Source organism: Somniosus microcephalus, chromosome 31 (genome assembly GCF_052327205.1).
Source record: "Somniosus microcephalus isolate GS21.2 chromosome 31, FLI_Smic_1.0, whole genome shotgun sequence".
Classification (NCBI taxonomy): Eukaryota; Metazoa; Chordata; class Chondrichthyes; order Squaliformes; family Somniosidae; genus Somniosus; species Somniosus microcephalus.
The window spans coordinates 7,677,281-7,704,651 of NC_141017.1; the positions used below are offsets into that span (position 1 = coordinate 7,677,281).

Consider the following 27,371-nt stretch of genomic DNA (forward strand, 5'->3'; position numbering starts at 1 on the left):
GGAGGGTGACCTTTGGTCAGAAGTTAGCGAGTAGTTTGTTTTTTCACCGCCCAGTGTTTGTGGACTGAACTCTTGTGTGAGCCTCACCTCTCGCCCAAGCCAAGAACCCAGAGCCACAACAGGCAATGTAGAGGAGCAGGAGAGCTGGCACAGATACCCAGCAGAGAATTACAGCCACAAAGGACTACCCGAGTCACTGGGAGGAGAGTTATAGGAACATTAGGAACAGGAGCAGGCCATTCAGCCCCTCGAGCCTGTTCTGCTATTCCAGGAGATCATGGCTGATCTTCAGTTTGAACACTGGCTGACACAAGCAAAGCGAGAAATGACCACATCATCGGAACAAAGTGTTACAGTTTATTAGACAGCAAAGTACCGGGGCTGTTGTCAATTCTGGATAAATTATTACTGGGAAAACACAGCTCACCATCCCAGTGCTCTGTGACTGTGCTTTCTTTTGGTCTCATAGTAACCCTGTGATAATACTGCATAAATATATCATAAAAAGACAGCATAGGAAATCGAACGTGACTCAAATAGCTCGGGTATCACCACAAATATACATTCAGAACTCTCCAAAATTGTAGGTCTACAAAAATAAATGTGAAACTTAAATAAAGTTTTTTTTAAAAATAGTCACTTGTACAAGATCGTTCTCAAGCTATTGTATATGGTGTGTGTGTGAATCACAAATGTTCTCCTGGTGAGCTCCACATCTCGGAGCGCCGATTCACACCCATTTCATTTAATACTGAAACGTCAGTAAATAGTCTTTCAGAAGTGTAGCTAAATGAAGGCAAAGATCTCGAGAACCTGCAATATTTTATACGGGCTCAGCATTTACTACAACTAACTATATCAATTCATATAAAAAATAAAAAGCACGACGATTGCACACTGAACAAACGGATGGAATCGCGGAATGTGATCCCTAAAATACTGGTTCGGAATCCCCAAATCCCAGGGGATAACGGGTTGGAGTTGCTCAGGAACAAGCAGCCCTGTGATCCACTGGTGTGAGGGAGCTAGGTCTGCACTTCCAGCCCCTCGCTGCTGCCAGTGAAGTCGGTCAGACACTGGCATCACAGTATCTGAGGAACTCACACAAGATCATCTGCCCCACACTTACCCCACTGCACCCACCGACCGTGCTCTCCACCCACTCCCCAAAAAAGCTGCAATAGAGCGTGCAATCAGCAGATACAGAATCCTGCTTCCTCGACATCGGAGACTACTCAACACGGTGAAATTATATATTATAGAGGGGGCGAGGGGGAGAGTGAGGGGGAAAGAGAGAGTGAGAGAGGGAGAGAGAGCGGAGAGTGAGAGTGAGGGTGAAAGAGAGGGAGAGGGAGGAGAGTGAGAGACAGGCAGAGATAGATGGACAGGCAGAGTTAGAGAGGGACAGACAGAGATAGTGAGAGACAGACAGAGACAGTGAGAGACAGACAGAGACAGTGAGAGACAGACAGAGACAGTGAGAGACAGACAGAGACAGTGAGAGACAGACAGAGACAGTGAGAGACAGACAGAGACAGTGAGAGACAGACAGAGACAGTGAGAGACAGACAGGGATAGTGAGAGACAGACAGAGACAGTGAGAGACAGACAGAGACAGTGAGAAACAGACAGATAGTGAGAGACAGACAGAGATAGTGAGAAACAGACAGATAGTGAGAGACAGACAGAGATAGTGAGAAACAGAGACAGTGAGAGACAGACAGGGATAGTGAGAGACAGACAGAGACAGTGAGAGACAGACAGAGACAGTGAGAAACAGACAGATAGTGAGAGACAGACAGAGATAGTGAGAGACAGACAGAGATAGTGAGAAACAGACAGATAGTGAGAGACAGACAGGGACAGTGAGAGACAGACAGAGACAGTGAGAAACAGACAGAGACAGTGAGAAACAGACAGAGACAGTGAGAAACAGACAGAGACAGTGAGAAACAGACAGAGACAGTGAGAAACAGACAGAGACAGTGAGAAACAGACAGAGACAGTGAGAAACAGACAGATAGTGAGAGACAGACAGAGATAGTGAGAAACAGACAGATAGTGAGAGACAGACAGGGACAGTGAGAGACAGACAGAGACAGTGAGAAACAGACAGAGACAGTGAGAAACAGACAGAGACAGTGAGAAACAGACAGAGACAGTGAGAGACAGACAGAGACAGTGAGAAACAGACAGAGACAGTGAGAGACAGACAGAGATAGTGAGAAACAGACAGATAGTGAGAGAGACAGACAGGGATAGTGAGAGAACACAACACACTTACACCATGGAATGCATTGGCCAGACTAGATTGTCCATCTTATCATTTGTGATCTGACCAAATACTGCTGTTATCCAGCACACAGAATGCAATACTTTGATTGTCTTTCTGCACAATACTTTGAGTTTGATGCCCAATTTATCTCATTTCCTCCACTCTATTGGATGTCCGTGTGGTGCTCCATGAACTACACCTTCTTGTAGCTCATGTCCTGGCCGGTCCTGGCTTTCCCAGCCGGATGGTTGACTGACCATCAAGGTGAAGGTCAGGATAGAAGCGAAGTGCTGGAAACAGGCAGAGCCTTGGGTTTAATCCCATCCCATCACAAACACTAATCTTTCACTTCTCTAAACAACATTCACTTCTCTTTCCCAGAATGAATGTCAATCTGTCAAAGTGTATGTGAACCAGGGGAGGTCGTCCAACATTATTTAAATCCTGCACATTTACAACCCTATCCAAGATGTCAGTGAACTCACAACTAAACTGACAGAGATCCCCACACAAGAGGGTCCCGTTTAACCCATCGAGGTATCTGTGGGTCCCGTATTCGGAGGGGGTACAGATGAATAACGAGCTTTAAATGCTGCAGGGGACCTCGGGGTTTTTACTCCCTGTAACAAAAGGTCAACAACTTGGCATAAACTAAGGTCAAACACGCAGAGTGACCAATCTGTACGGGCTCGCACTGTGTATTAACTCAGCTACACAAGGGGGGGGTCCTGACCACACACCCGGGGGGGTCCTGACCTCACACCCGGGGGGTCTCAATGCCCACTAAACAGATAACATGCCTGGGACAATGATTTCCAGATAGTTTGCCAACAGACTCTGTCTTGCAGAAGATTTGCAGAGTTTTCCGCTCACTGAGGGTTTGACGATATATCTACAGAATGAGGATTGAGTCTAAAAGTGCAAGTAACAGTTCTGCAGGGGATACGGTACTTGGTGCATGTTGAATACTGCTGGTGCGGAATCGCAATTGGTTCCACAATGTCTAAAGCCCAAGTTTGGTAGTTGTCAGCACCGGGTCTTTGACCACTCGAGTCGGTCCCAGGGAGGCCAATGTACCGCAGGACACACCCCGTAAGAGAAGAGGTCCACAGTAAGGAGACAATGGGGAGAAGCCTTGAAGCAGGCAGGCAAAGGAGGAGAGTCAAGCAAGAACAGGGTCCTTCTGCCTGGGCGGTTTGCCAGGAAGCCTCTCGGCAATAAGTGGAGTTGGAGGAACCACAGACTGTCACCGTGTTCATGGGATGGCAGAGAATTCCTACCGGAGAGAGGCAGCTGGTCCAAGAACCACCAAAGAGCAACAGAGAACTGGCTGCTTGGTCGGCCTTATCTCAGCTGCTTTGGGCCGTCCATGGCAGTTTAACACCAGGTGAGTTTGTCACGAACCGGCAGTAGATTCTGATATGGTCGGCAGTCAGTCAACCATTGATCTCATGGGAAGGGGAATGAGATAGAGACACCAAAAAGAGGGGAGGAGAGGGGAAGGGAGGAGAGGGGAAGGGAGGAGAGGGGAAGGGAGGAGAGGGGAGGGGAGGGGAGGCGTGGGAGGCAAGGGGGAGAGAGGGAAGGGGAGGCGAGGGGAGGGGCGTGGCCATTGAGACCGTTTCCAGGGAAATGTGAGAATCAACTGGTGCAGCTCAGCATTTCTCAGCCCGAGGAACCAGTGACTGATGATGTCCAGGTGATGCTCGTCAATTGCCCTCCCCAAACATCAGCATACAGAGATAACCAGACAATTCTGGCAGATGTGGAAAAGGTTTGTGAATGTCTGTGGCCCAGGTGTGGTGGAGTGCGGGCGGAGGGGACAGTCTGTGTGAAAGTGCTGCGATACTAAACACCCAATTTACCCGAATTGACACAAATACCAAGGGAAGGCCCAGAAGCCTCTCGCCATCCACATATTGCACGGGGCGGGTGGGGGGGAATTGCACAAGCGAGTTTTGTGACCGAGAGTTTGAAGAGCTTTCATTGTGCGTGGCCCCAAGTGGAATGTCATTGCAGACCAGGTATTGGGACCTTGGCACAGAGCCAGAGGGCACCGCGCCCACTGGTTGAGTCTTGGCTCCAACATCATGGCGACCTGACGTTGAACCTCAGAGGAAGATAATTTTCTTCGCCAGCTCCCGCTCGATATCGGCGATCAAACTGTCAAAGTCCTTTGTCCTCCCAGTGATGGCCGACTCGAAGTCCAGCTCACCGCCGTCGGGAAATGAGCCGCCATCTTGTTGGTTGCTGGGATACAAGCCGCTATCTTGTCTGTTGCCAGGATACGAGCTGCCATCTTGTTGGTTGTCGGTATACGAGCTGCCATCTTGTTGGTTGTCAGTATACGAGCCGCCATCTTGTCGGTTGCCGGGATACGAGCCGCCATCTTGTCGGTCGCCGGGCTCTTGCGCATCCAGGGCGTGGATGTCCAGTGTGGGGAACTGGCTGCGATCGGCCGCCTCCCGGTCTCTGCCGGGCCCCAAGTAGTTCCGGCCGCAGCCGCTCCAGTCGCCGGCGTGACGGTTACGAGACGAGCTGGCGGCTCGGCCCACGCGGTTCCGGCACACCACCTCCTCGGCGACGAGGGCCAGGGCCGGCGGCTGCTGTCTGGGGCGCAGGCTGTTGGCGGGTTTCGTCTGTTCCACCAACGTGTCTCGTTTCACTTTGATTCGGTCACCTGCAGGGAGATAGAATGGAGAAATGTAGAGAGGATCCCGCAACAGAATACAAAGATCGAGTTACATCGAGTCTACAGCACAGAAACAGGCCATTCGACCCAACTGGTCCATGCCAGTGTTTCTGCTCCACACAACCCTCCACCCACCCCTCGTCATCTCACCCTATCAACATATCCTTCTATTCCTTTCTCTCTCATGTATGTACTTATCGAGTTTTCCCATAAATGCATCTATGCTGTTCACCTCAACTATTCCCTGTGGTAGTGAGTTCCATATTCTCACCACTCTGAGTAAAGAATAAATAAATAGCAATTTAAAATGGAAATGCACGATAATTCAAACAGCCTCCAATAGAAAACAATCGGTTAATACTTTGTGATTGATCCAGCATCAAATCTGGCAAAACAGGTGATACTTTGCCTCTACATTGTCCCATCAAACACTCCCAGGGCAAGTACAGCACAGATTAGATACAGAGTAAAACTCCCTCTACACTGTCCCATCAAACACTCCCAGGGCAGGTACAGCGCAGGTTAGATACAGAGTAAAGCTCCCTCTAGACTGTACCATCAAACACTCCCAGGGCAGGTACAGCACAGGCTAGATACAAAGTAAATTTCTCTCTGCACTGCCCCATCAAACACTCCCAGGGCAGGTACAGCACAGGTTAGATACAGAGTAAAGCCCCCTCTACACTGTACCATCAAACACTCCCAGGGCAGGTACAGCACGGGGTTAGATACAGAGTAAAACCTCTACACTGCCCCATCAAACACTCCCAGGGCAGGTACAGCATGGGTTAGATACAGAGTAAAGCTCCCACTACACTGTCCCATCAAACACTCCCAGGGCAGGTACAGCACAGGTTAGATACAGCGTAAAGCTCCCTCTACGCTGTACCATCAAAACCTCCCAGGGCAATTGCAGCAGAGGTTAGATACAGAGTAAAGTTCTCTCTGCACCGCCCCATCAAACACTCCTGGGGCAGGTACAGCTGGGGTTAGATGCAGAGTAAATTTCCCTCCACACTGTCCCATCAAACACTCCCAGGGCAGGTGCAGCACAGGTTAGATACAGAGTAAAGCTCCCTCTACACTGTCCCATCAAACACTCCCAGGGCACGTACAGCGCGGGTTAGATACAGAATAAAGCTCCCTCTGCACTGTCCCATCAAACACTCCCATAGCAGGTACAGCGCGGGTTAGATACAGAGCAAAGCTCCCTCTACACTGTCCCATCAAACACTCCCAGGGCAGGTACAGCACGGGTTAGATACAAAGTAAAGCTCCCTCTACACTGTCCCATCAAACACTCCCAGGGCAGGTACAGCACGGGTTAGATACAGAGTAAAGCTCCCTCTACACTGTCCCATCAAACACTCCCGGGGCAGGTACAGCACGGGTTAGATACAGAGTAAAGCTCCCTCTACACTGTCCCATCAAACACTCCCAGGGCAGTTACAGAGCGGGTTAGATACAGAGTAAAGCTCCCACTACACTGTCCCATCAAACACTCCCAGGGCAGCTACAGCACGGGTTAGATACAGAGTAAAGCTCCCTCTACACTGTCCCATCAAACACTCCCAGGGCAGGTACAGCACGGGTTAGATACAGAGTAAGGCTCCCTCTACACTGTCCCATCAAACACTCCCAGGGCAATTACAGCACGGGTTAGATACAGAGTAAAGTTCCCTCTACACTGTCCCATCAAACACTCCCAGGGCAGGTACAGCATCGGTTAGATACAGAGTAAAGCTCCCTCTACACTGTCCCATCAAACACTCCCAGGGCAGGTACAGCACAGGTTAGATACAGAGTAAAGCTCGCTCTACACTGTCCCATCAAACACTCCCGGGCAGGTACAGCACGGGTTAGATACAGAGTAAAGCTCCCTCTACACTGTCCCATCAAACACTCCCAGGGCAGGTACAGCACGGGGTTAGATGCAGAGTAAAGCTCCCTCTACACTGTCCCATCAAACACTCCCAGAGCCGGTACAGCACGGGTTAGATACAGAGTAAAGCTCCCTCTACACTGTCCCATCAAACACTCCCAGGGCAGGTACAGCACGGGGTTAGATGCAGAGTAAACCTCCCTCTACACTGTCCCATCAAACACTCCCGGGCAGGTACAGCACAGGTTAGATACAGAGTAAAGCTCCCTCTACACTGTCCCATCAAACACTCCCAGAGCCGGTACAGCACGGGTTAGATACAGAGTAAAGCTCCCTCTGCACTGTCCCATCAAACACTCCCAGAGCCGGTACAGCACGGGGTTAGATACAGAGTGATGCGCCATCAATTACTCCAAAGACTGAGGTTAAGCGAGTAACAACCAGGCTTTTATTAACTAAAGAATGAAGGTCTAGTCTCGAGTGGTCGACCCGTCCAGAATACTAAGGGACTGGGAGGTAGTCACTTATATACCTGGAATAGTGGGAGGAGTCAGCCGAGGCATGTCCAGACCTGTACCTAGTGGAATACACATACACATACAGACAGGTATAACAGTGGTTTACCACATTCACCCCTTGTTTAAAAATGAGTCCGGCGGGGTGAAGTGTATTTAAAAGTTCGTGTATTGGAGTCTCTCCGGAGGTCTTGTCTGCCGCTGTGATCGACGTGGCGACGGCAGGGGTGGTGCAGCTTCCGGCGTCGCGTCCCGTGTAGGCTGGGGCACTGGAGTGTAGTCCTCGTGGGTGACGGTCCAAGGCGAGCCGGCTGCTGGGGTTGGATATCGGGTCGTGCGGGGGGGGGGGGGGGGGTGGTAATGGGTAGTGGGTTACAGCGGTCCCCGAGAGTGTCGTGGGGGGGGTGGTAATGGGTAGTGGGTTACAGCGGTCCCCGAGGGTGCGAGGTCTCGTATGGAGACTGTGTCCTCCCGCCCGTCCGGGTACGCAATCTAAGCGTACTGGGGGTTGGCGTGGAGGAGGTCGACCCTCTCGACCAGGGGGTCCGTTTTATTGGTCCTCACGTGTCTTCTCAGTAGTACCGGCCCTGGGGACGTCAGCCATGGCGGTAACGCTGTCCCCGATGCGGACTTCCTTGGGAAGACAAACATTTTCTCGTGAGGGGTGACATTGGTGGCAGTGCAGAGCAGTGACCGAATCGAGTGGAGCGCATCGGGGAGCACCTCCTGCCAGCGGGAGGTCGGAAGGCCCCTAGACTTTAAGGCTAGTAGGGCGGCCTTCCAAACTGTTGCATTCTCTCTTTCCACCTGTCCGTTCCCCCGGGGGTTGTAACTGGTGGTCCTGCTTGTGGCTATACCCCTAGCGAGCAGGTACTGGCGGAGTTCGTCGCTCATAAACGATGAGCCCCGGTCGCTATGGATATAGCTGGGGAAACCGAACAGGGTGAAGAGGCTGTTCAGACATTTAATGACCGTGGCACTGGTCATGTCCGGGCAGGGGATAGCGAACGGGAAACGGGAGTACTCGTCAATGATGTTGAGGAAGTACACATTGCGGTCGGAGGAGGGGAGAGGCCCTTTAAAATCGACGCTCAGGCGTTCGAAAGGGCGAGTGGCTTTTATCAGGTGGGCTCTGTCTGGTCTATAAAAGTGCGGTTTGCACTCAGCGCAGACTTGGCAGTTCTTGGTCATGGTCCTGACCTCCTCAATGGAGTAAGGCAGTTTGCGGGCCTTGATGAAGTGGAAGAACCTGGTGACCCCCGGGTGGCAGAGGTCATTGTGGAGGGCCCTCAGCCTATCGATCTGCGCGCTGGCGCAGGTGCCACGCGATAGGGCATCTGGGGGTTTATTGAGCTTCCCAGGCCGGTACAAGATCTCGTAGTTGTAGGTGGAAAGTTCGATTCTCCACCTCAAGATCTTGTCATTTTTGATTTTGCCCCTCTGCTTGTTGTTGAACATAAAAGCAACTGAACGCTGGTCAGTGAGCAGGGTAAATCGTTTTCCGGCCAGGTAGTGCCTCCAATGACGCACAGCCTCCACAATAGCCTGGGCCTCCTTCTCGACCGCGGAGTGTCTGGTCTCCGGGCCCTGGAGGGTTCGTGAGAAGAATGCCACAGGTCTCCCCGCCTGATTAAGGGTGGCGGCCAGAGCGAAGTCGGACGCATCGCTTTCCACCTGGAAGGGGATGGATTCGTCCACTGCGTGCATGGTGGCTTTGGCAATGTCCTCCTTGATGCGGTGGAAGGCCGAGCGGGCCTCTGCCATCAGGGGAAAAGAGGTGGATTTGATCAGCGGACGGGCTTTGTCTGCATAGTAGGGGACCCACTGGGCGTAGTAGGAAAAAAACCCTAGGCACCTCTTCAGAGCTTTTAGGCAGTGGGGCAGTGGGAGTTCCATAAGGGGACGCATCCGGTCCGGGTCGGGACCGATGACCCCGTGTTCCACAACACAGCCAAGGATGGCGAGGCGGTCTGTGCGGAATATGCACTTCTCCTTGTTATATGTCAGGTTCAGGAGTTGGGCGGTGCGGAGGAATTTCTCGAGGTTTGCGTCATGGTCCTGCAAGTCATGGCCGCAGATGGTCACATTGTCTAGGTAAGGGAAAGTGGCCTGCAGCGCGTTTTGATCGACCATCCGGTCCATCTCCCTTTGGAAGACGGAGACCCCGTTGGTAACGCCAAAGGGAACCCTAAGGAAGTGATAGAGGCGGCCGTTTGCCTCAAAAGCAGTATACTGGCGGTCTTCGGGGCGGATGGGGAGCTGGTGGTACGCTGATTTCAGGTCAATGGTCGAAAAGACGCGGTACTGCGCGATCTGGTTGACCATGTCAGCTATGCGGGGGAGTGGGTAGGCGTCCAGCAGGGTGTGGCAGTTTATTGTTTGGCTGTAGTCGATGACCAGGCGTTCTTTCTCGACGGTCTTAACGACCACAACCTGGGCTCGCCAGGGGCTGGAGCTGCCCTCAATAATCCCCTCCTTCAGGAGCCGCTCCACTTCGGTTTTGATGAAAACCCTGTCCCCGGCACTGTATCGCCTGCTCTTTGTGGCGATGGGCTTACAGTCGGGGGTGAGGTTAGCAAACAGTGGGGGGGGTGGGACTCTGAGTGTGGAGAGGTTGCATCTGGTGCGCGGCGGGCAATTTGGAGGCTGCTGGCTGCGGACTGTGAGTGGGGGGAGGAGGCCACCGTACGCCATCGTAATGCTTTTGAGGTGGCACTGGAAATCCAACCCCAGTAGAACGGCAGCGCAAAGTTGGGGCAGGACCAGGAGTTTAAAATTATTGAACACAGTCCCGTCTACTACTAGTGTCACCACGCAGTAGCCGCCAATGTCCGCTGACTGGGACTCGGCGGCCATAGAAATCTGCTGGTGCGCAGGCAGGACTGGGAGAGAGCAACGCCGCACCGTGTCGGGGTGGATGAAGCTCTCTGTGCTCCCGGAGTCAAAAAGGCAGTTTATTGCATGGCCGTTTACCTTAACGTCCATTTTGGACCGAGCTAGTTGGTGCGGTCTCGTTTGGTCCAGCGTAACAGAGGCCAGCGTAGGGGTCGGTGTGTCGCTGCGGGTATCAGATGGGGGGGGGGGTTGGCGGCCTGCTGCGTCCCGGCTGGTGTCCAAGATGGCGGCGTCCATGATTCCCATGTGGCTGGAGTCGTCCAAGATGGCTGCTGCTGCGGTGGTTCACACATGGCTGGGGAGGCCCAAGATGGCGGCGCGCACGGCCCACACGCGGCGCTGCTGGCGTTCGGGGTGGCTTTGGCCTTGCAGACGCTAGCGTAGTGTCCCTTTTTCCTGCAGCCCAAGCAGGTCGCATTCTTCGCCGGGCAGCGCGCTCTGGGGTGTTTGGCCTGGCCACAGAAGTAGCATTTCTGGCCTTGGGATACTGCTGTCTGGCTTTGGGACACTGCTGCGGTGGTTGGGCCGTTGTTGGGCTGTGGCTGGGGTGGCACGGTGCTATGGGGCTGTCCTACCGTGTCCCAGGTTGTCGTTCCCCGCGGCATCCACGGTGCAGAGGAGTAGGCATCCATGCCCCGGTAGGCTGCCTCCAGCGTTAGTGCGATTTCGGAGGCTTTGTCGAGGGTGAGGTCACTCTGCTCCAGCAGTCGCTGTCGGGTGTAGTTGGGCCTGTGGCCCGCTACGAAGGCATCCCGGATCAGTTCCTCCGTGTACTTAATGGGCGTTACCACCTTACACCCACAGGCCCGGCCAAGCACGGACAGTGCTTGGAGGTATTCCTCAGTCGATTCCCCAGGTTGTTGCTTGCGACTCCCCAGGAGGTGCCTGGCGTAAACTTCATTCACAGGGCGCGTGTACTGGGTCTTGATGAGCTGGAGGGCGGCTGTGTACGAGGTCGCGTCCCGGATGACTGAGTACACTCGGTGGTTCACCTTGGAGATCAGGACAGACAGTTTGTTCGCATCCGTTACGACCGCAATGGAGGCAGTCAGGAATGCCTCGAAGCACATGAGCCAGTGAGCAAACTTGGTGGAAGCGTCCGCTTCCCGACTGTCCAGGTCCAGGCATGCTGGTGTGAGGATCTTCTCCATTATAAAAAAATTTAGTTAATAAAATTGATGCGCCATCAATTACTCAAAAGACTGAGGTTAAGCGAGTAACAACCAGGCTTTTATTAACTAAAGAATGAAGGTCTAGTCTCGAGTGGTCGACCCGTCCAGAATACAAAGGGACTGGGAGGTAGTCACTTATATACCTGGAATAGTGGGAGGAGTCAGCCGAGGCATGTCCAGACCTGTACCTAGTGGAATACACATACACATACAGACAGGTATAACAGTGGTTTACCACACAGAGTAAAGCTCCCTCTACACTGTCCCATCAAACATTCCCAGGGAAGGTACAGCATGGGGTTAGATGCAGAGTCAAGCTCCCTCTACACTGTCCCATCAAACACTCCCAGGGCAGGTACAGCACGGGTTAGATACAGAGTAAAGCTACCTCAGCACTGCCCCATCAAACACTCCCAGGGCAGGTACTGCGTGGGTTAGATGCAGAGTAAAGCTCCCTCTACACTGTCCCATCAAACACTCCCAGGGCAGGTACAGCACGGGTTAGATGCAGAGTAAAGCTCCCTCTACACTGTCCCATCAAACACTCCCAGGGCAGGTACAGCACGGGTTAGTTACAGAGTAAAGCTCCCTCAGCACTGCCCCATCAAACACTCCCAGGGCAGGTACAGCGCAGGTTAGATGCAGAGTAAAGCTCCCTCTACACTGTCCCATCAAACACTCCCAGGGCAGGTACAGCACGGGTTAGATACAGAGTAAAGCTCCCTCTACACTGTCCCATCAAACACTCCCAGGGCAGGTACAGCACGGGTTAGATACAGAGTAAAGCTCCTTCTACACTGTCCCATCAAACACTCAATACAATACAATACAATACAATACAAATCGCTTTATTGGCATGATAAGGTACATCTTATGTTGCCAAAGCATCAAAATACATTTATGGTTGAACACATAAACGCGGTTCCATTCACACAGTGTATAAACAGGTATATCCCTGAGTTTATAAATATACATTCGCCTTGTTTATATATACTCTTGTCTTAGTTTACTGGCTGTCCCTCTGTTCATGGCAAGCTGTAACATAGTGTGCCGCCAGTGTTACACAGCTTCTCTCCTCCCCCAGTAGGAATGGGAGTTTTTGGTTGTCAGTCATCCCATCAAACACTCCCAGGACAGGTACAGCACAGGTTAGATACAGAGTAAAGCTCCCTCTACACTGTCCCATCAAACACTCCCAGGGCAGGTACAGCAAGGGTTAGATACAGAGTAAAGCTCCCTCTACACTGTCCCATCAAACACTCCCAGGGCAGGTACAGCATGGGTTAGATACAGAGTAAAGCTCCCTCTACACTGTCCCCATCAAACACTCCCAGGGCAGGTACAGCATGGGTTAGATACAGAGTAAAGCTCCCTCTACACTGTCCCATCAAACACTCCCAGGGCAGGTACAGCACGGGTTCGATACAGAGTAAAAGTCCCTCTACACTGTTCCATCAAACACTCCCAGGGCAGCTACAGCACGGGTTCGATACAGAGTAAAGCTCCTTCTACACTGTCCCAATTGTAAGAATAAAAATATATATGTTTTGTATGTGTGATGGACTCGAGACTATTAATATAAGATGTATGTAATAAAGATGAATTTGATGTGTATGGATCTCCCTGCTCAAGGCAACTGTGCAAAACTTAACAAAGGAAACCTACATAACAGGATAACCCCCCACAGAGACAGCATCGAAAACCCATCGAAACTCAAGAGCCATTAAAAGGTGTTAACAAACAATTGACTTCGTCAAGAAATGGCACCAGCCACTCCAGACAGACACATGTTCAAAGGAAAGTCAATCAAGAACTGCCATGAAACTAAGACCCAATCCTGGGGTCTTAGCAATTTAGACTAGAGACAATGGACGTAAAAAGATATAAAACAAGGAACCCAAAGGCTCTCGGTCTCTCTCTGGATGACCACATGGAAAAACAGGAAGCCCTCCCTCTACAGACCAGACCAAGAAGCAAGGAACAAGGCCGCGTGCATTGCTTGACTCAGGAAAGTACAAGTCTGTTTAAATCTAACCCATTACCTTATCTGTTGTAATCGAGTAGAGTCCATAGATACCAGTAGGCTATTGTTTTGATGTGCATGAGTGTGTGTGTTTCATAAACTTATTCCAAATTGTTCCAAAAGAATTGGTCTTGCTGTCAATTTAATGACAGTCAAAGTAAAAAGCTGACAAAACTGGGGGCTCATCTGGGATCTGGCGAGACAGCTTTAGATCATTCTTTAAAACAATTCGAAATTTCGGGAGTTGCGATTCTAACCTGTGGTGCAAAGTTTAAAAGTAAATTCAAAAGACACAGGATGAAGGGATCGGGGGCAAAGAAAAAGCCAGCAAAAGACATAGCTGTGGCCTACCATGAGAAAATATATGAAAAGGTGTCCATAAGGGACTTACTTACATGAGTTACGGGCACGATGCATCTGTAAGGGCCAACATGCGTCCTTTGGGGAGCTCGTGGCATTTATCCAGGAGAGGGTAGATGAGGGAAAGCTAAGGCCCAAACAGGCAAACGGTCTCTTGGCATTTGGGGCATATTACTGTGCTCGGAGAGATGAGGAATTAATGAGGCAGGATGCAAAAGAGATTCCAGATTTAAAGGGAGATACAAGATTTTAAAGAACTAAAAGTCAAAGAGATTCAACTAAAAGTAAAAGAGATTCAAAGTATGAAAGAACAGAAAGAAGGCATCCAGCTTGTTAGGCAGTTAATGGAGGGAGAAATCCAGCATTTGAGACAAGAAATCGATCGATTAAGCCACAGTATCAGGCAGCTTGAAAGAGGAGCCGAGCAAGCAGCTTCGTTGCCACAGCAACAAAGCCTCTCAAATTTAAATGCAGGAGCAGCCGTCACTGCAGCAAATGAAACCAGATTAGAGCTCAAGAAATATAAATTGGAAAACCTGGGGCTCCGCCAGGAAGTAGAAGATATTAGGGGGACATTAAGGGAAGTAATTAAGAAGCCACATAGGGAGGGAGACCACGCCCGGTGCCACCTCAAAATAGTGCAGCTAAAGAGTAAATTAGGGCAGCAACAGGCTCTAGTATCCTCAGTAACACAGGGAGTCATAACAGAGACAACAGAAGGGGACGAGGGGGAGACAGATTGGGAAGAGGAAGGCAGTCAGTATAATCCCCAGGAGGGCGGTGAAGGATGGGATACCTTGGAGACACAAGGGCTAACCGTAGCAGCAGTGACCACCTCGTTACAGCGTAATGTGCATGGTCACATCACTAGTAACCATACCGACTCACGGCCCATATCTGGTGCTGATGCCACGGCGTGTAGCCACGAGTTGGGGCCCATTAATGATGGGACGACCCACTGGTAGTTAATAGGAGGGGTTTGGCCCCCAAAGATTGGTCGGAAGTGGGGCTCCGACGTGATGGTCGCGGGAGACCAGTAGTCCTTGTTGTCTTAAAAGGGGGCCGGCAGCAGATTATGCTTATAGACACTGGCTCAGCCGTTACCATCATCCACACCCCATACCCTGAACGCCATGCAGCGGCGGGCAAGGGTTGTACGGCCCTTAAAGGGTTGAATGGTGATACAACCCCCGCGTATACAGGGGAGGAATCTGAACCGCAGTTGGGAGGCCTCACCTGTAAGGTCCCAGCGCCGATGCTGATAACCACCCCCGACAGAAGGGGAATTTTAGGGACTGATGTGTTGGATCAGTATGGCGCGGTAATAGATTACAATCGGGACTGTGTTTGATGGGATTGAGAAATAATGCAAGAGTGATAGAACTTTCAGATGCTCACTTGATTTTTGCTATTAAAAAGCCATCCGAGTTTGACCCTCCGGGGAGCGAAAATGAAGCTGTGGCAAAACTAATTCAGGAACACCTAGCGGTGTTTGCCACGTGCAAGCACGATTGTGGAAAAATGGCCGGCAAAGAGTCTATTGAGGGGCCCCCCACTCATTCACCAAACAGTACCCCATCCCAAGGGAGAGTCACCCTTACATCAGAGACACCATAAAATCCTGAGTCGAGCAGGGTGTTGTTAGGACAGGCACTTTCACAACCAATTCACCCACATGGCCGGTTAAAAAGCCTGATAGCAGCTGGCGACTGGCTATTGATTACAGAAAGTTAAATTCTGTAACGCCAGCCTGCTCACCGGTAGTAAGAGAAGCTCCCACCATATTATCTCAAATTCCTGCTGGTTCCAAGTACTTCTCGACCCTCGACATCGCCAATGGATTCTGGAGTATCCCTGTTAAAAGAGAGGACCAGGACAAATTTGCGTTCACATTTAAGGACCAGAGCTACACCTGGGCATGCCTGCCTCAGGGGTTCCACAATGGCCCCCACCATCTTCCACAAAAGATTGGCTGCAGTTTTAAAAGACTTTTCCCACCCTACCTGCTTGCTACAGTACGTAGACGATCTACTGCTGGCAACCGCTAACATGGAGGAGCATCTGTCCCTTTTGCACCAACTGTTGACATTGTTGGTTCAGGCGGGACTAAAGGTGAATCCCCGCAAGGCTCACTTGGTAAAAGAACGGGTCACCTTTCTGGGAGTGTCCATTTCTCCAGAGGGATCGTCCCCCGACTCCCACAAGGTGGAGATAACACAGCGTCTACCAATACCCACTTCCAAAGCAGCCCTACGATCATTCTTGGGTTTGGTGGGGCATCAAAGGAACTTTATCCCAGACTTTGCAGAGTGCGCAAAGCCCCTGTATGATGTGATAAAACTGCAGGGTGATGACGTAGGGCCGGCATGGACTGATGCTCACACCCAGTCCGTGGCCAAATTAAAATGGCAGTTGGCAAGATTACCTGTAAACATCTGACATTATTCTCTGACTATATAAGCTGTGTCTTTATGCATTTCTCCACTTCACCTGACGAAGGAGCAGCGCTCCGAAAGCTTGTGATTTCAAATAAAGCTGTTGGACTATAACCTGGTGTTGTGTGACTTCTTACATCAAATTAAAAACTGCAGTGATACAGGCCGCATGTCTGATTCCTCCAGGTCCCTTCCATTTGGAGGTCGGGGCCACAGAACAAAGCCTCGCCGCAGTCCTGTGCCAAACGTGAGCTGATCGCCTGCAGCCCATTGCACAGGTGGCTCGAATCCTGCAGGGGGCAGGAGAGAGGTACACCGCGTGCGAGCGCCACCTGCTGGCCGTCTTTGGGCTACAAGCGACCACTCGCCTCTGAACCCACTGATGAAACCTGGAGAGTCGCTCGTTTCCTCGCAGTGCCTCAGCACATGGACATTGGAGTTTATGGAAAGAGACATTGGTATCATTTCCAAACCCACCACATCGCTGCCACAATTTCTGGTTTATGAGGGGGCACCGCATGAATGTCCGCTACCCCTGATTAACTTTGAGACCCATCCTGTGCAGAAAGAGCCCATCCAGGGAGCCCCAGATGTCTACATCGATGGCTCCCCCCACACCGGGTATGTTGTGGTATTGCCAGAACCATCCAGCGACGATGCAACCGACAGTCCTCACAACATGCAGAAGTCGCCGCACTTCTAACCGCCGTGAAAGAAACCTCAGATAGACCCGTGAATATTTGGCCCGATAGTGCCTAGGCTATAAACACCATGCTCTCCTTGTCCCTATACCACAAAAATGATTACCGTACAATAGGCGGTAAGGCCCTGGTCCATGGGCCCTGGTGACGCCTACTCTGGTCATACCTTCAACAGCAATCCCAGCCCTGCTTCACAGGAAAAGTAGCAGCCCATAGAAAAGGGGTGAGGGAAATTCCAGAGCAGCCAAGGACGCTGTGATTGATGGGGAGATAGAGGATATAGTTGTTGAGCCCTGGAATGCTGTTAGCAAGGGCTTCCCAACACATCACCTAGATTTAAAATCCCTGCAGCAGCAATACTGGCCACACGCCGTTGTACGCACCTGGCACGAGGAAGGCAGACCCCGTCCTCAACAGACAGCCTGGGCCCCCAATACCACACTAGACACTGCCCCTGGCAGACCCCGTCCTCAACCGACAGCCTGGGCCCCCAATACCACACTAGACACTGCCCCTGGCAGACCCCGTCCTCAACCGACAGCCTGGGCCCCCAATACCACACTAGGCACTGCCCCTGACAGACCCCGTCCTCAACCGCCAGCCTGGGCCCCCAATACCACACTAGACACTGCCCCTGACAGACCCCTTCCTCAACAGACAGCCTGGGCCCCCAATACCACACTAGACACTGCCCCTGACAGACCCCTTCCTCAACAGACAGCCTGGGCCCCCAATACCACACTAGGCACTGCCCCTGGCAGACCCCGTCCTCAACAGACAGCCTGGGCCCCCAATACCACACTAGACACTGCCCCTGACAGACCCCTTCCTCAACAGACAGCCTGGGCCCCCAATACCACACTAGACACTGCCCCTGACAGACCCCTTCCTCAACAGACAGCCTGGGCCCCCAATACCACACTAGACACTGCCCCTGGCAGACCCCGTCCTCAACCACCAGCCTGGGCCCCCAATACCACACTAGACACTGCCCCTGGCAGACCCCGTCCTCAACAGACAGCCTGGGCCCCCAATACCACACTAGGCACTGCCCCTGGCAGACCCCGTCCTCAACCGACAGCCTGGGCCCCCAATACCACACTAGACACTGCCCCTGACAGACCCCGTCCTCAACAGACAGCCTGGGCCCCCAATACCACACTAGGCACTGCCCCTGACAGACCCCTTCCTCAACAGACAGCCTGGGCCCCCAATACCACACTAGGCACTGCCCCTGACACACCCCGCACTCAACCGACAGCCTGGGCCCCCAATACCACACTAGACACGGCCCCTGACAGACCCCATCCTCAACCGACAGCCTGGGCCCCCAATACCACACTAGACACTGCCCCTGACAGACCCCGTCCTCAACAGACAGCCTGGGCCCCCAATACCACACTAGGCACTGCCCCTGGCAGACCCCGTCCTCAACAGACAGCCTGGGCCCCCAGTACCACACTAGGCACTGCCCCTGACAGACCCCGTCCTCAACAGACAGCCTGGGCCCCCAGTACCACACTAGGCACTGCCCCTGACAGACACCTTCCCCAACCACCAGCCTGGGCCCCCAATACCACACTAGACACTGCCCCTGACAGACCCCGTCCTCAACAGACAGCCTGGGCCCCCAGTACCACACTAGGCACTGCCCCTGACAGACCCCTTCCCCAACCACCAGCCTGGGCCCCCAATACCACACTAGGCACTGCCCCTGACAGACCCCGTCCTCAACAGACAGCCTGGGCCCCCAGTACCACACTAGACACTGCCCCTGACAGACACCTTCCCCAACCACCAGCCTGGGCCCCCAGTACCACACTAGGCACTGCCCCTGACAGACCCCTTCCCCAACCACCAGCCTGGGCCCCCAATACCACACTAGGCACTGCCCCTGACAGACCCCGTCCTCAACCGCCAGCCTGGGCCCCCAATACCACACTAGGCACTGCCCCTGACAGACCCCTTCGCCAACCACCAGCCTGGGCCCCCAATACCACACTAGGCACTGCCCCTGACAGACCCCTTCCTCAACAGACAGCCTGGGCCCCCAATACCACACTAGGCACTGCCCCTGACAGACCCCTTCCCCAACCACCAGCCTGGGCCCCCAGTACCACACTGGGCACTGCCCGACAGACCCCTTCCCCAACCACCAGCCTGGGCCCCCAATACCACACTAGGCAATGCCTCTGACAGACCCCGTCCTCAACCGACAGCCTGGGCCCCCAATACCACACTAGGCACTGCCCCTGACAGACCCACACTAGACACGGCCCCTGACAGACCCCTTCCCCCAACCGCCAGCCTGGGCCCCCAATACCACACTAGGCACTGCCCCTGAGAGACCCCGTCCTCAACCGACAGCCTGGGCCCCCAATACCACACTAGGCAATGCCCCTGACAGACCCCGTCCTCAACCGACAGCCTGGGCCCCCAATACCACACTAGGCACTGCCCCTGACAGACCCCGTCCTCAACCGACAGCCTGGGCCCCCAATACCACACTAGGCACTGCCCGACAGACCCCGTCCTCAACCGACAGCCTGGGCCCCCAATACCACACTAGGCACTGCCCGACAGACCCCGTCCTCAACCGACAGCCTGGGCCCCCAATACCACACTAGGCACTGCCCCTGAGAGACCCACACTAGGCACTGCCCCTGACAGACCCCTTCCCCAACCGCCAGCCTGGGCCCCCAGTACCACACTAGGCACTGCCCCTGACTTAGCGCAGCAGTTGCTGATGTTCTAAGGAAAGCCACACGCCTGCCCGGTGGTGTGTGTTCCACCAGAGGTGGGTCAGGAACTGCTCTCCCTCCTTCACTCCCACAGCAGGGCACTATTCGGCCCTGGTGACCAGCTTGGTGGCCGTCCATCAGGGAAACCACCAACCTATATGTGGCACGATGCCCGCCGTGCCAGCAGCACAATCCTCCCATGTTCACTAACCGAGCCTTGCTTCAAAGCGCGCCCCCACCTCAAGGGCCATGGACTCACCTCCAGAAAGACTTCATTGGGCCACTTCCACAGGCGCAAGGCAATTTTCGGCATGCCCTTGTGGTGGTGGATCAATTCACTAAATGGATCGAAGCATTCCCCTGCCACTCCAACACCGCAATCACGGCAGACAAAACACTATTAAATCATGTGTTTTGTAGGTGGGGAGTACCGGTACAAGTGGACAGTGATCAAGGTTCGCACTTTACCAGTAAGATTTTTACCCACCTGCAGGAAATGTTGGGGATAAAACACAAACTACATGTTGCCCACCACCCCCAGTCGTCCGGAGGGGTCAAAAGGGCGAACAGGACCCTCAAGTTAATGTTAAAATAATTGTGTGCGGACCACCCCACTCAAAGGGCTAACATGCTGCCAATGTACTTAATGTGGAGATGCCAGTGTTGGACTGAGGTGGACAAATGTGAGAAGTCACACAACACCAGGTTATAATCCAACAGCTTTATTTGAAATCACAAGCTTTCGGAGCGCTCACTTCACCTGACGAAGGAGCAGCGCTCCGAAAGCTTGTGATTTCAAATAAAGCTGTTGGACTATAACCTGGTGTTGTGTGACTTCTCACAATGTGCTTAATGGCACTGAGGTCCACACCTCATAAAAGAACAGGAGTCTCCCCATATCAGGCCATGACGGGGAGACTCATGAGAACGCTAGGCCAGCGAACACTAACGGGGATGAGCCCCTTGACAATGGAACCATGTAGTTCCAAGTGTCTGGAACAAGTGGTAGATCACACCGATCAGAGGAATCGATTTGTGGCCATGAAATTGGGGAAGTCAAAAAGACAACTTAAAAGGTACTTTGACAAGAAAGTACGTCCCTTTGAGTATCAGGTGGGGGACACCGTAAAGATTCCAAATTATGGGAAAAGGAAGCATGCCTTTGAGCCCAGCTGGTGGGGACCGCATACGATTATAGACCGATTGAACCCCGCGGTTTATCTGATTCAGTTACCAGGGAAAAAGGGCATTAAGTACAAGAAATGGTATCATATTAACCAGTTAAAAACTGCCAAAGAGTAAACACTCCACTGATCTTGTTTCCCACAGGCCCATGATACAGATACAGACGACACAGATCAATGCCATAAACAGCAGAGCTATACAGAAGCTAGGAGCCAGCCCATGGTGGGAAACAATGTGTAATGTAGGACAACAGCCCTGGCTCACAACCCTCCCAATGCTTATGATCCTGACACAAGCCATAATTGTAGTGGTGGGGGTCATCATGATCGACTACCTGGGAAAGCTCCTTAGAAAACGGAACCACCATATACGAGCCTTGAGGAGATAAACCAAATGAGGGGTCAATAAGGATATTTCCCCCTCAAGGCGGGGAATCTGTAAGAATAAAAATATATCTTTTGTATGTGTGATGGACTCGAGACTATTAATAGAAGATGTATGTAATAAAGATGAATTTGATGTGTATGGATCTCCCTGATCAAGGCAACGGCGCAAAACTTAACAAAGGAAACCTGCATAACAGGATAACCCCCCACAGAGACAGCATGGAAAACCCACTGAAACTCAAGAGCCATTAAAAGGTCTTAACAAACAATTGACTTAGTCAAGAAATTGCACCAGCCACTCCAGACAGACACATGTTCAAAGGAAAGTCAATCAAGAACTGCCATGAAACTAAGACCCAATCCTGGGGTCTTAGCAATTTAGACTAGAGACAATGGACGTAAAAAGATATAAAACAAGGAACCCAAAGGCTCTCGGTCTCTCTCTGGATGACCATGCGGAAAAGCAGGAAGCCCTCCCTCTACAGACCAGAACAAGAAGCAAGGAACAAGGCCGCGTGCATTGCTTGGCTCAGGAAAGTACAAGTCTGTTTAAATCTAACCCATTACCTTATCTGTTGTAATCGAGTAGAGTCCATAGATACCAGTAGGCTATTGTTTTGATGTGCATGAGTGTGTGTTTAATAAACTTATTCCAAATTGTTTCAAAAGAATTGGTCTTGCTGTCAATTTAATGCCAGTCGACATAAAAAGCTTACATATCTAACACTGCTAGGGCAGGTGCAGCACAGGTTAGATACAGAGTAAAGCTCCGTCTACACTGTCCCATCAAAGACTCCCAGGACAGGTGCAGCACTGGTTAGATACAGAGTAAAGCTCCCTCAGCACTGCCCCATCAAACACTCCCAGGGCAGGTACAGCACAGGTTAGATTTAGAGTAAAGCTCCATCTACACTGTCCCATCAAACAGTCTCAGAGCAGGTACAGCACGGGTTAGATACAGAGTAAAGTTCCCTCTGCAGTGCCTCATCAAACACTCCCAGGGCAGGTACAGAACAGTCTAGATTCAGAGTAAAGTTCACGATGTGGTCTCCTCTACATCGGGGAGACCAAACGCAGATTGGGTGACCGCTTTGCGCAACACCTCCGTTCAGTCCGTAAGGGTGACCCCGAGCTTCCAGTCGCCTGTCATTTCAATTCACCGCCCCATTCCCACTCAGACCTCACCGGCCGGCCTCGGCCTCTTGCATTGTTCCACGGAAGCTCAGCGTAAGCTCGAGGAACAGCACCTCATCTTCCGATTAGGCACTTTACAGCCTTCCGGACTCAATATCGAGTTCAACAATTTCAGATCCTAACCTCGGCCTCTATTACATTTTTATATATTTTTTATCCACACTTTTGGTTTGTGCCTTTTCCTTTTTCTCTCCCACATGGCAGTGTCTTTCATTCTGCCAGCTCATTTCACACTTCATCTAGAGCCATCCTTTGTCTCTTTACCTGTCCTATTACCATCTCGTCTCGTCTTGAATATCTCTTAATGTCTCTTCACCTCTCAGACCTTCCCTTTTGTTCTTTCATCCCCTCCCCCATTTCCCAGCCCCCAAACTGGCCTTTTAATCTGTTTCATTTCCTGCTTTTTTCTCAGTTCTGAAGAAGGGTTTCGACCTGAAACGTTAACTCTGTTTCTCTCTCCACGGATGTTGCCTGGCCTGCTGAGTTTTTCCAGCGTTTTCTGTTGTTATTCCCGCTGCACTGTTCAATCAAACACTCCCAGGACAGGTACAGCACGGGTTAGATACAGAGTAAAGCTCCCTCTACACTGTCCCATCAAACACTCCCAGGGCAGGTACAGCACGGGTTAGATACAGAGTAAAACTCCCTCTACACTGTCCCATCAAACACTCCCAGGGCAGGTACAGCACGGGTTAGATACAGAGTAAAGCTCCCTCTACACTGTCCCATCAAACACTCCCAGGGCAGGTACAGCACGGGTTAGATACAGAGTAAAACTCCCTCTACATTGTCCCATTAAACACGCCCAGGGTAGGTACAGCACGGGTTAGATACACAGTAACGCTCCCTCTACACTGTCCCATCAAACACTCCCAGGGCAGGTACAGCACGGGTTAGATACAGAGTAAAGCTCCCTCTACACTGTCCCATCAAACACTCCCAGGGCAGGTACAGCACGGATGAGATACAGAGTAAAGTTCCCTCTGCACTGTCCCAGCACCAATCTAAGAAGAGCGCCCCCTATTGCCCCACTAACAGATTTTGCCATCTCAGACCCCTTGACCTGTGGCTACTGGTCAGTGTTGTCCCCTCCCCCCTCCCCACCCACCCCCAATTCCCCATCAGTCTAACACAAGGGGCTCTCCCTCCTGAACTTACTCCCTCCGATCAATTGTCCCATTGAGACGTTTGCCCTTTTCCTCAGATACTGAGTTGTGGGGCATTTGGAGCATTTTCTGTTCCCCCAACAAAAACTATCACTGATTCAGACGGAGATTAGAAAATCAGCTTGTTCATGAGTTGAGAAATGTTTATCAAACGCTGACTATGTAACTAGCTCCAGATGATGCAATGACTTTCTAAACTCTGCCCGCTGGACCTGCCTCCTTCATTACAGTCGATGGGCCGATTTCCACCCCCAATTTACCAGCTCAGGAGCCCTGCAATCCCACCCCAGTGGCCCCGATTGGTGTTGGGATATCCCGAAATAGGACTGAGAAAGGTTCCTCCCCATCCCGAACAAGGACACAGGGATTTCTGGTCTTGTCTGGGTCTGTTGTAGACTGATTGAGAGCGATTGATTGTTGTGATTAGTCAACAACTCCATTATCGTTGTCTCGTGCGACTGCCAGGATGGTAGAAGAAATGGATGGACCTTTTATTTATTCATTCTCGGGCTGTGGACGTCTTTGGCAAGGCCAGCATTTATTGTCCACCCCTAATTGCTCTTGAGAAGGTGGTGGTGAGCCGCCTTCTCGAACTGCTGCAGTCCGTGTGGTGAAGGTGCTCCCACAGTGCTGTTAGGGAGGGAGTTCCAGGATTTTGGCTCAGTGATGATGAAGGAACAGTGATATATTTCCAAGTCAGGATGGTGTGTGACTTGGAGGGGAACTTGGAGGTGGTGGTGTTCCCATGAATATGCAGCCCTCGTCCTTCTAGGCAGTAGAGGTCATGGGTTTGGGAGGTGCTGTCGAAGAAGCCTTGGCAAGTTGCTGCAGTGCATCTTGTAGATGGTACACACTGCAGCCACTGTGCGCCGGTGGTGGAGGGAGTGAATGTTTAAGGTGGTTGATGGGGTGCCAATCAAGCGGGCTGCTTTGTCCTGGATGGTGTTGAGCTTCTTGAGTGTTGTTGAAGCTGCACTCATCCAGGCAAGTGGAGAGTATTCCATCACACTCCTGACTTGTGCCTTGTAGATGGTGGAAAGGCTTTGGGGAGACAGGAGGTGAGACACTCGCCGCAGAATACCTAGCCTCTGACCTGCTCTTGTAGCCACAGTATTTATGTAGCTGGTCCAGTTACGTTTCTGGCCAACGGTGACCCCCAGGAAGTTGGTAGTGGGCGATTTGACAATGGTAATGCCATTGAATGTCAAGGGGAGGTGGTTAGACTTTCCCTTGTTGGAGATGGTCATTGCTTGGCACTTGTATGGCGTGAATGTTACTTGCCACTTATTAGCCCAAGCCTGATTGCTGTCCTGGTCTTTCTGTATGTGGGCATGGACTGCTTCATTATCTGAGGAGTTGCGAATGGAGCTGAACACTGTGTGATCAACAGCGAATGTCTCCACTTCTGACCTTACGTGGGAGGGAAGGTCATTGATGAAGCAGCTGAAGATGGTTGGGCCTAGGACATTGCCCTGAGGAACTCCTGCAGTGATGACTTGGGGCTGAGATGATTGGCCTCCAACAACCACAACCATCTTCCTTTGTGCTAGATATGACTCTAACCAGTGGAGAGTTTGACATCAATTTTACTAGGGCTCCTTGATGCCACACTTGATCAAATGCTGCCTTGATGTCAAGGGCAGTCACTCTCACCTTACCTCTGGAATTCAGCTCCTTTGTCCATGTTTGGACCAAGGCTGTAATTAGGTCGGGAACCGAGTGGTCTTGGCGGAACCCAAACTGGGCATCAGTGAGCAGGTTATTGGTGAGTAAGTGCTGCTTGATAGCACTGCTGACGACACCTTCCATCACTTTGCTGATGATTGAGAGTAGATTGATTGGGCGGTAATTGGCCAGATTGGATTTGTCCTGCTTTTTGTGGACAGGATATACCTGGGCAGTTTTCCACTTTGTCGGGTAGATGCCAGTGTTGTAGTTGTACCGGAATAGTTTGACTAGAGGCGTGGCTAGTTCTAGAGCACAAGTCATCAGCACTGTAACTGGGATGTTGTTGGGGCCCATAGGCTTTGCTGTATCCAGTGCGTTCAGCCGTTTCTTGATATCACGTGGCGTGAATCGAATTGGCTGAAGACTGGCTTCTGTGATGCTGGGGACCTCAGGGGGAGGCCGAGATGGATCATCCACTCGGCACATCTGGCTGAAGATGGTTGCAAAGGCTTCAGCCTTACCTTTTGCACTCACATGTCTTTTTTTGACCAGCAATACATTTGTTTTTTAATCTAAAGCTACTTAAGCAAGATAAAACCCTACAATTAATAGCTTGGTAGCAAATTGCACGCTCAACTTCCCGAGAATATGACTTCTTGTACTTACTGGGCCACAGCTGCAGCAGGTAGTGTAAAACCTCAATGTGCCTCTTGAAGTCCAGAGCACTGGCGAGTTCCTTGGAGTGTGAAAAGGTGCGGGAGCCTTGCTGAGATGTCTCCTGCTTCTGACCAAGGAGCACTGGCCCAAAGCAGACAGCCAGGTTCTGACACGTCATCTTGTTGGACTCTTGTAGTGAGGCTACCAGGCTTAGATGGTCAAGGAGCACGGTCAAAGTGGCCTGGGAGAGACATACAACACACTCATTACAGAAAGAGAGCAGCACAGTTAGGACCTGAACAAGCTTCTCCAGCCTCCCTCCCACTGTTGGTTACCATGCAGGAAAAGGCTGGTCCCACTCTCACTTCTGGTCTCCAACCTCTCACCCTTCACAACCTTCCTCATCTCGACTTCACCCTTCACACCCTTCCTCATCTCTACTTCACCCTTCACAACCTTCCTCATCTCTACTTCACCCTTCACAACCTTCCTCATCTCTACTTCACCCTTCACAACCTTCCTCATCTCTACTTCACCCTTCACAACCTTCCTCATCTCTACTTCACCCTTCACAACCTTCCTCATCTCTACTTCACCCTTCACAACCTTCCTCATCTCTACTTCACCCTTCACAACCTTCCTCATCTCTACTTCATCCTTCACAACCTTCCTCATCTCTACTTCACCCTTCACAACCTTCCTCATCTCTACTTCACCCTTCACAACCTTCCTCATCTCTACTTCACCCTTCACAACCTTCCTCATCTCTACTTCACCCTTCACAACCTTCCTCATCTCTACTTCACCCTTCACAACCTTCCTCATCTCTACTTCACCCTTCACAACCTTCCTCATCTCTACTTCATCCTTCACAACCTTCCTCATCTCTACTTCACCCTTCACAACCTTCCTCATCTCTACTTCACCCTTCACAACCTTCCTCATCTCTACTTCACCCTTCACAACCTCCCTCATCTCTACTTCACCCTTCACAACCTTCCTCATCTCTACTTCACCCTTCACAACCTTCCTCATCTCTACTTCATCCTTCACAACCTTCCTCATCTCTACATCACCCTTCACAACCTTCCTCATCTCTACTTCACCCTTCACAACCTTCCTCATCTCTACTTCACCCTTCACAACCTTCCTCATCTCTACTTCACCCTTCACGACCTTCCTCTTCTCTACTTCACCCTTCACAACCGTCCTCATCTCTACCTCACCCTTCACAACCTTCCTCATCTCTAATTCACCCTTCCTCATCTCTACTTCACCCTTCACAACCTTCCTCATCTCTACTTCACCCTTCACAACCTTCCTCATCTCTAATTCACCCTTCACAACCTTCCTCATCTCTACTTCACTCTTCACAACCTTCCTCATCTCTAATTCACCCTTCCTCATCTCTACTTCCATAACAC

At 51.6% G+C, this 27,371-nt stretch overlaps 1 protein-coding gene and 1 pseudogene across 1 annotated transcript in view; one reads left to right on the top strand and one right to left on the bottom strand.

The window, feature by feature from the left end:
- Positions 1-337: 337 nt before the first annotated feature.
- LOC147097554 (rho GTPase-activating protein SYDE2-like) overlaps positions 338-27,371 on the bottom strand; it is a 95,008-nt gene continuing 67,974 nt past the window's right edge. The window contains exons 6-7 of the mRNA XM_085971403.1: positions 25,957-26,188; positions 338-4,955 (exon numbers count right to left, since the gene is read on the bottom strand). Coding sequence (XP_085827529.1) covers positions 4,387-4,955; positions 25,957-26,188 — 801 coding nt within the window. The 3' untranslated portion in view covers positions 338-4,386. The remainder of the gene's footprint in view (positions 4,956-25,956; positions 26,189-27,371) is intronic.
- Positions 16,906-20,318, top strand: LOC147097555 (uncharacterized; annotated as a pseudogene).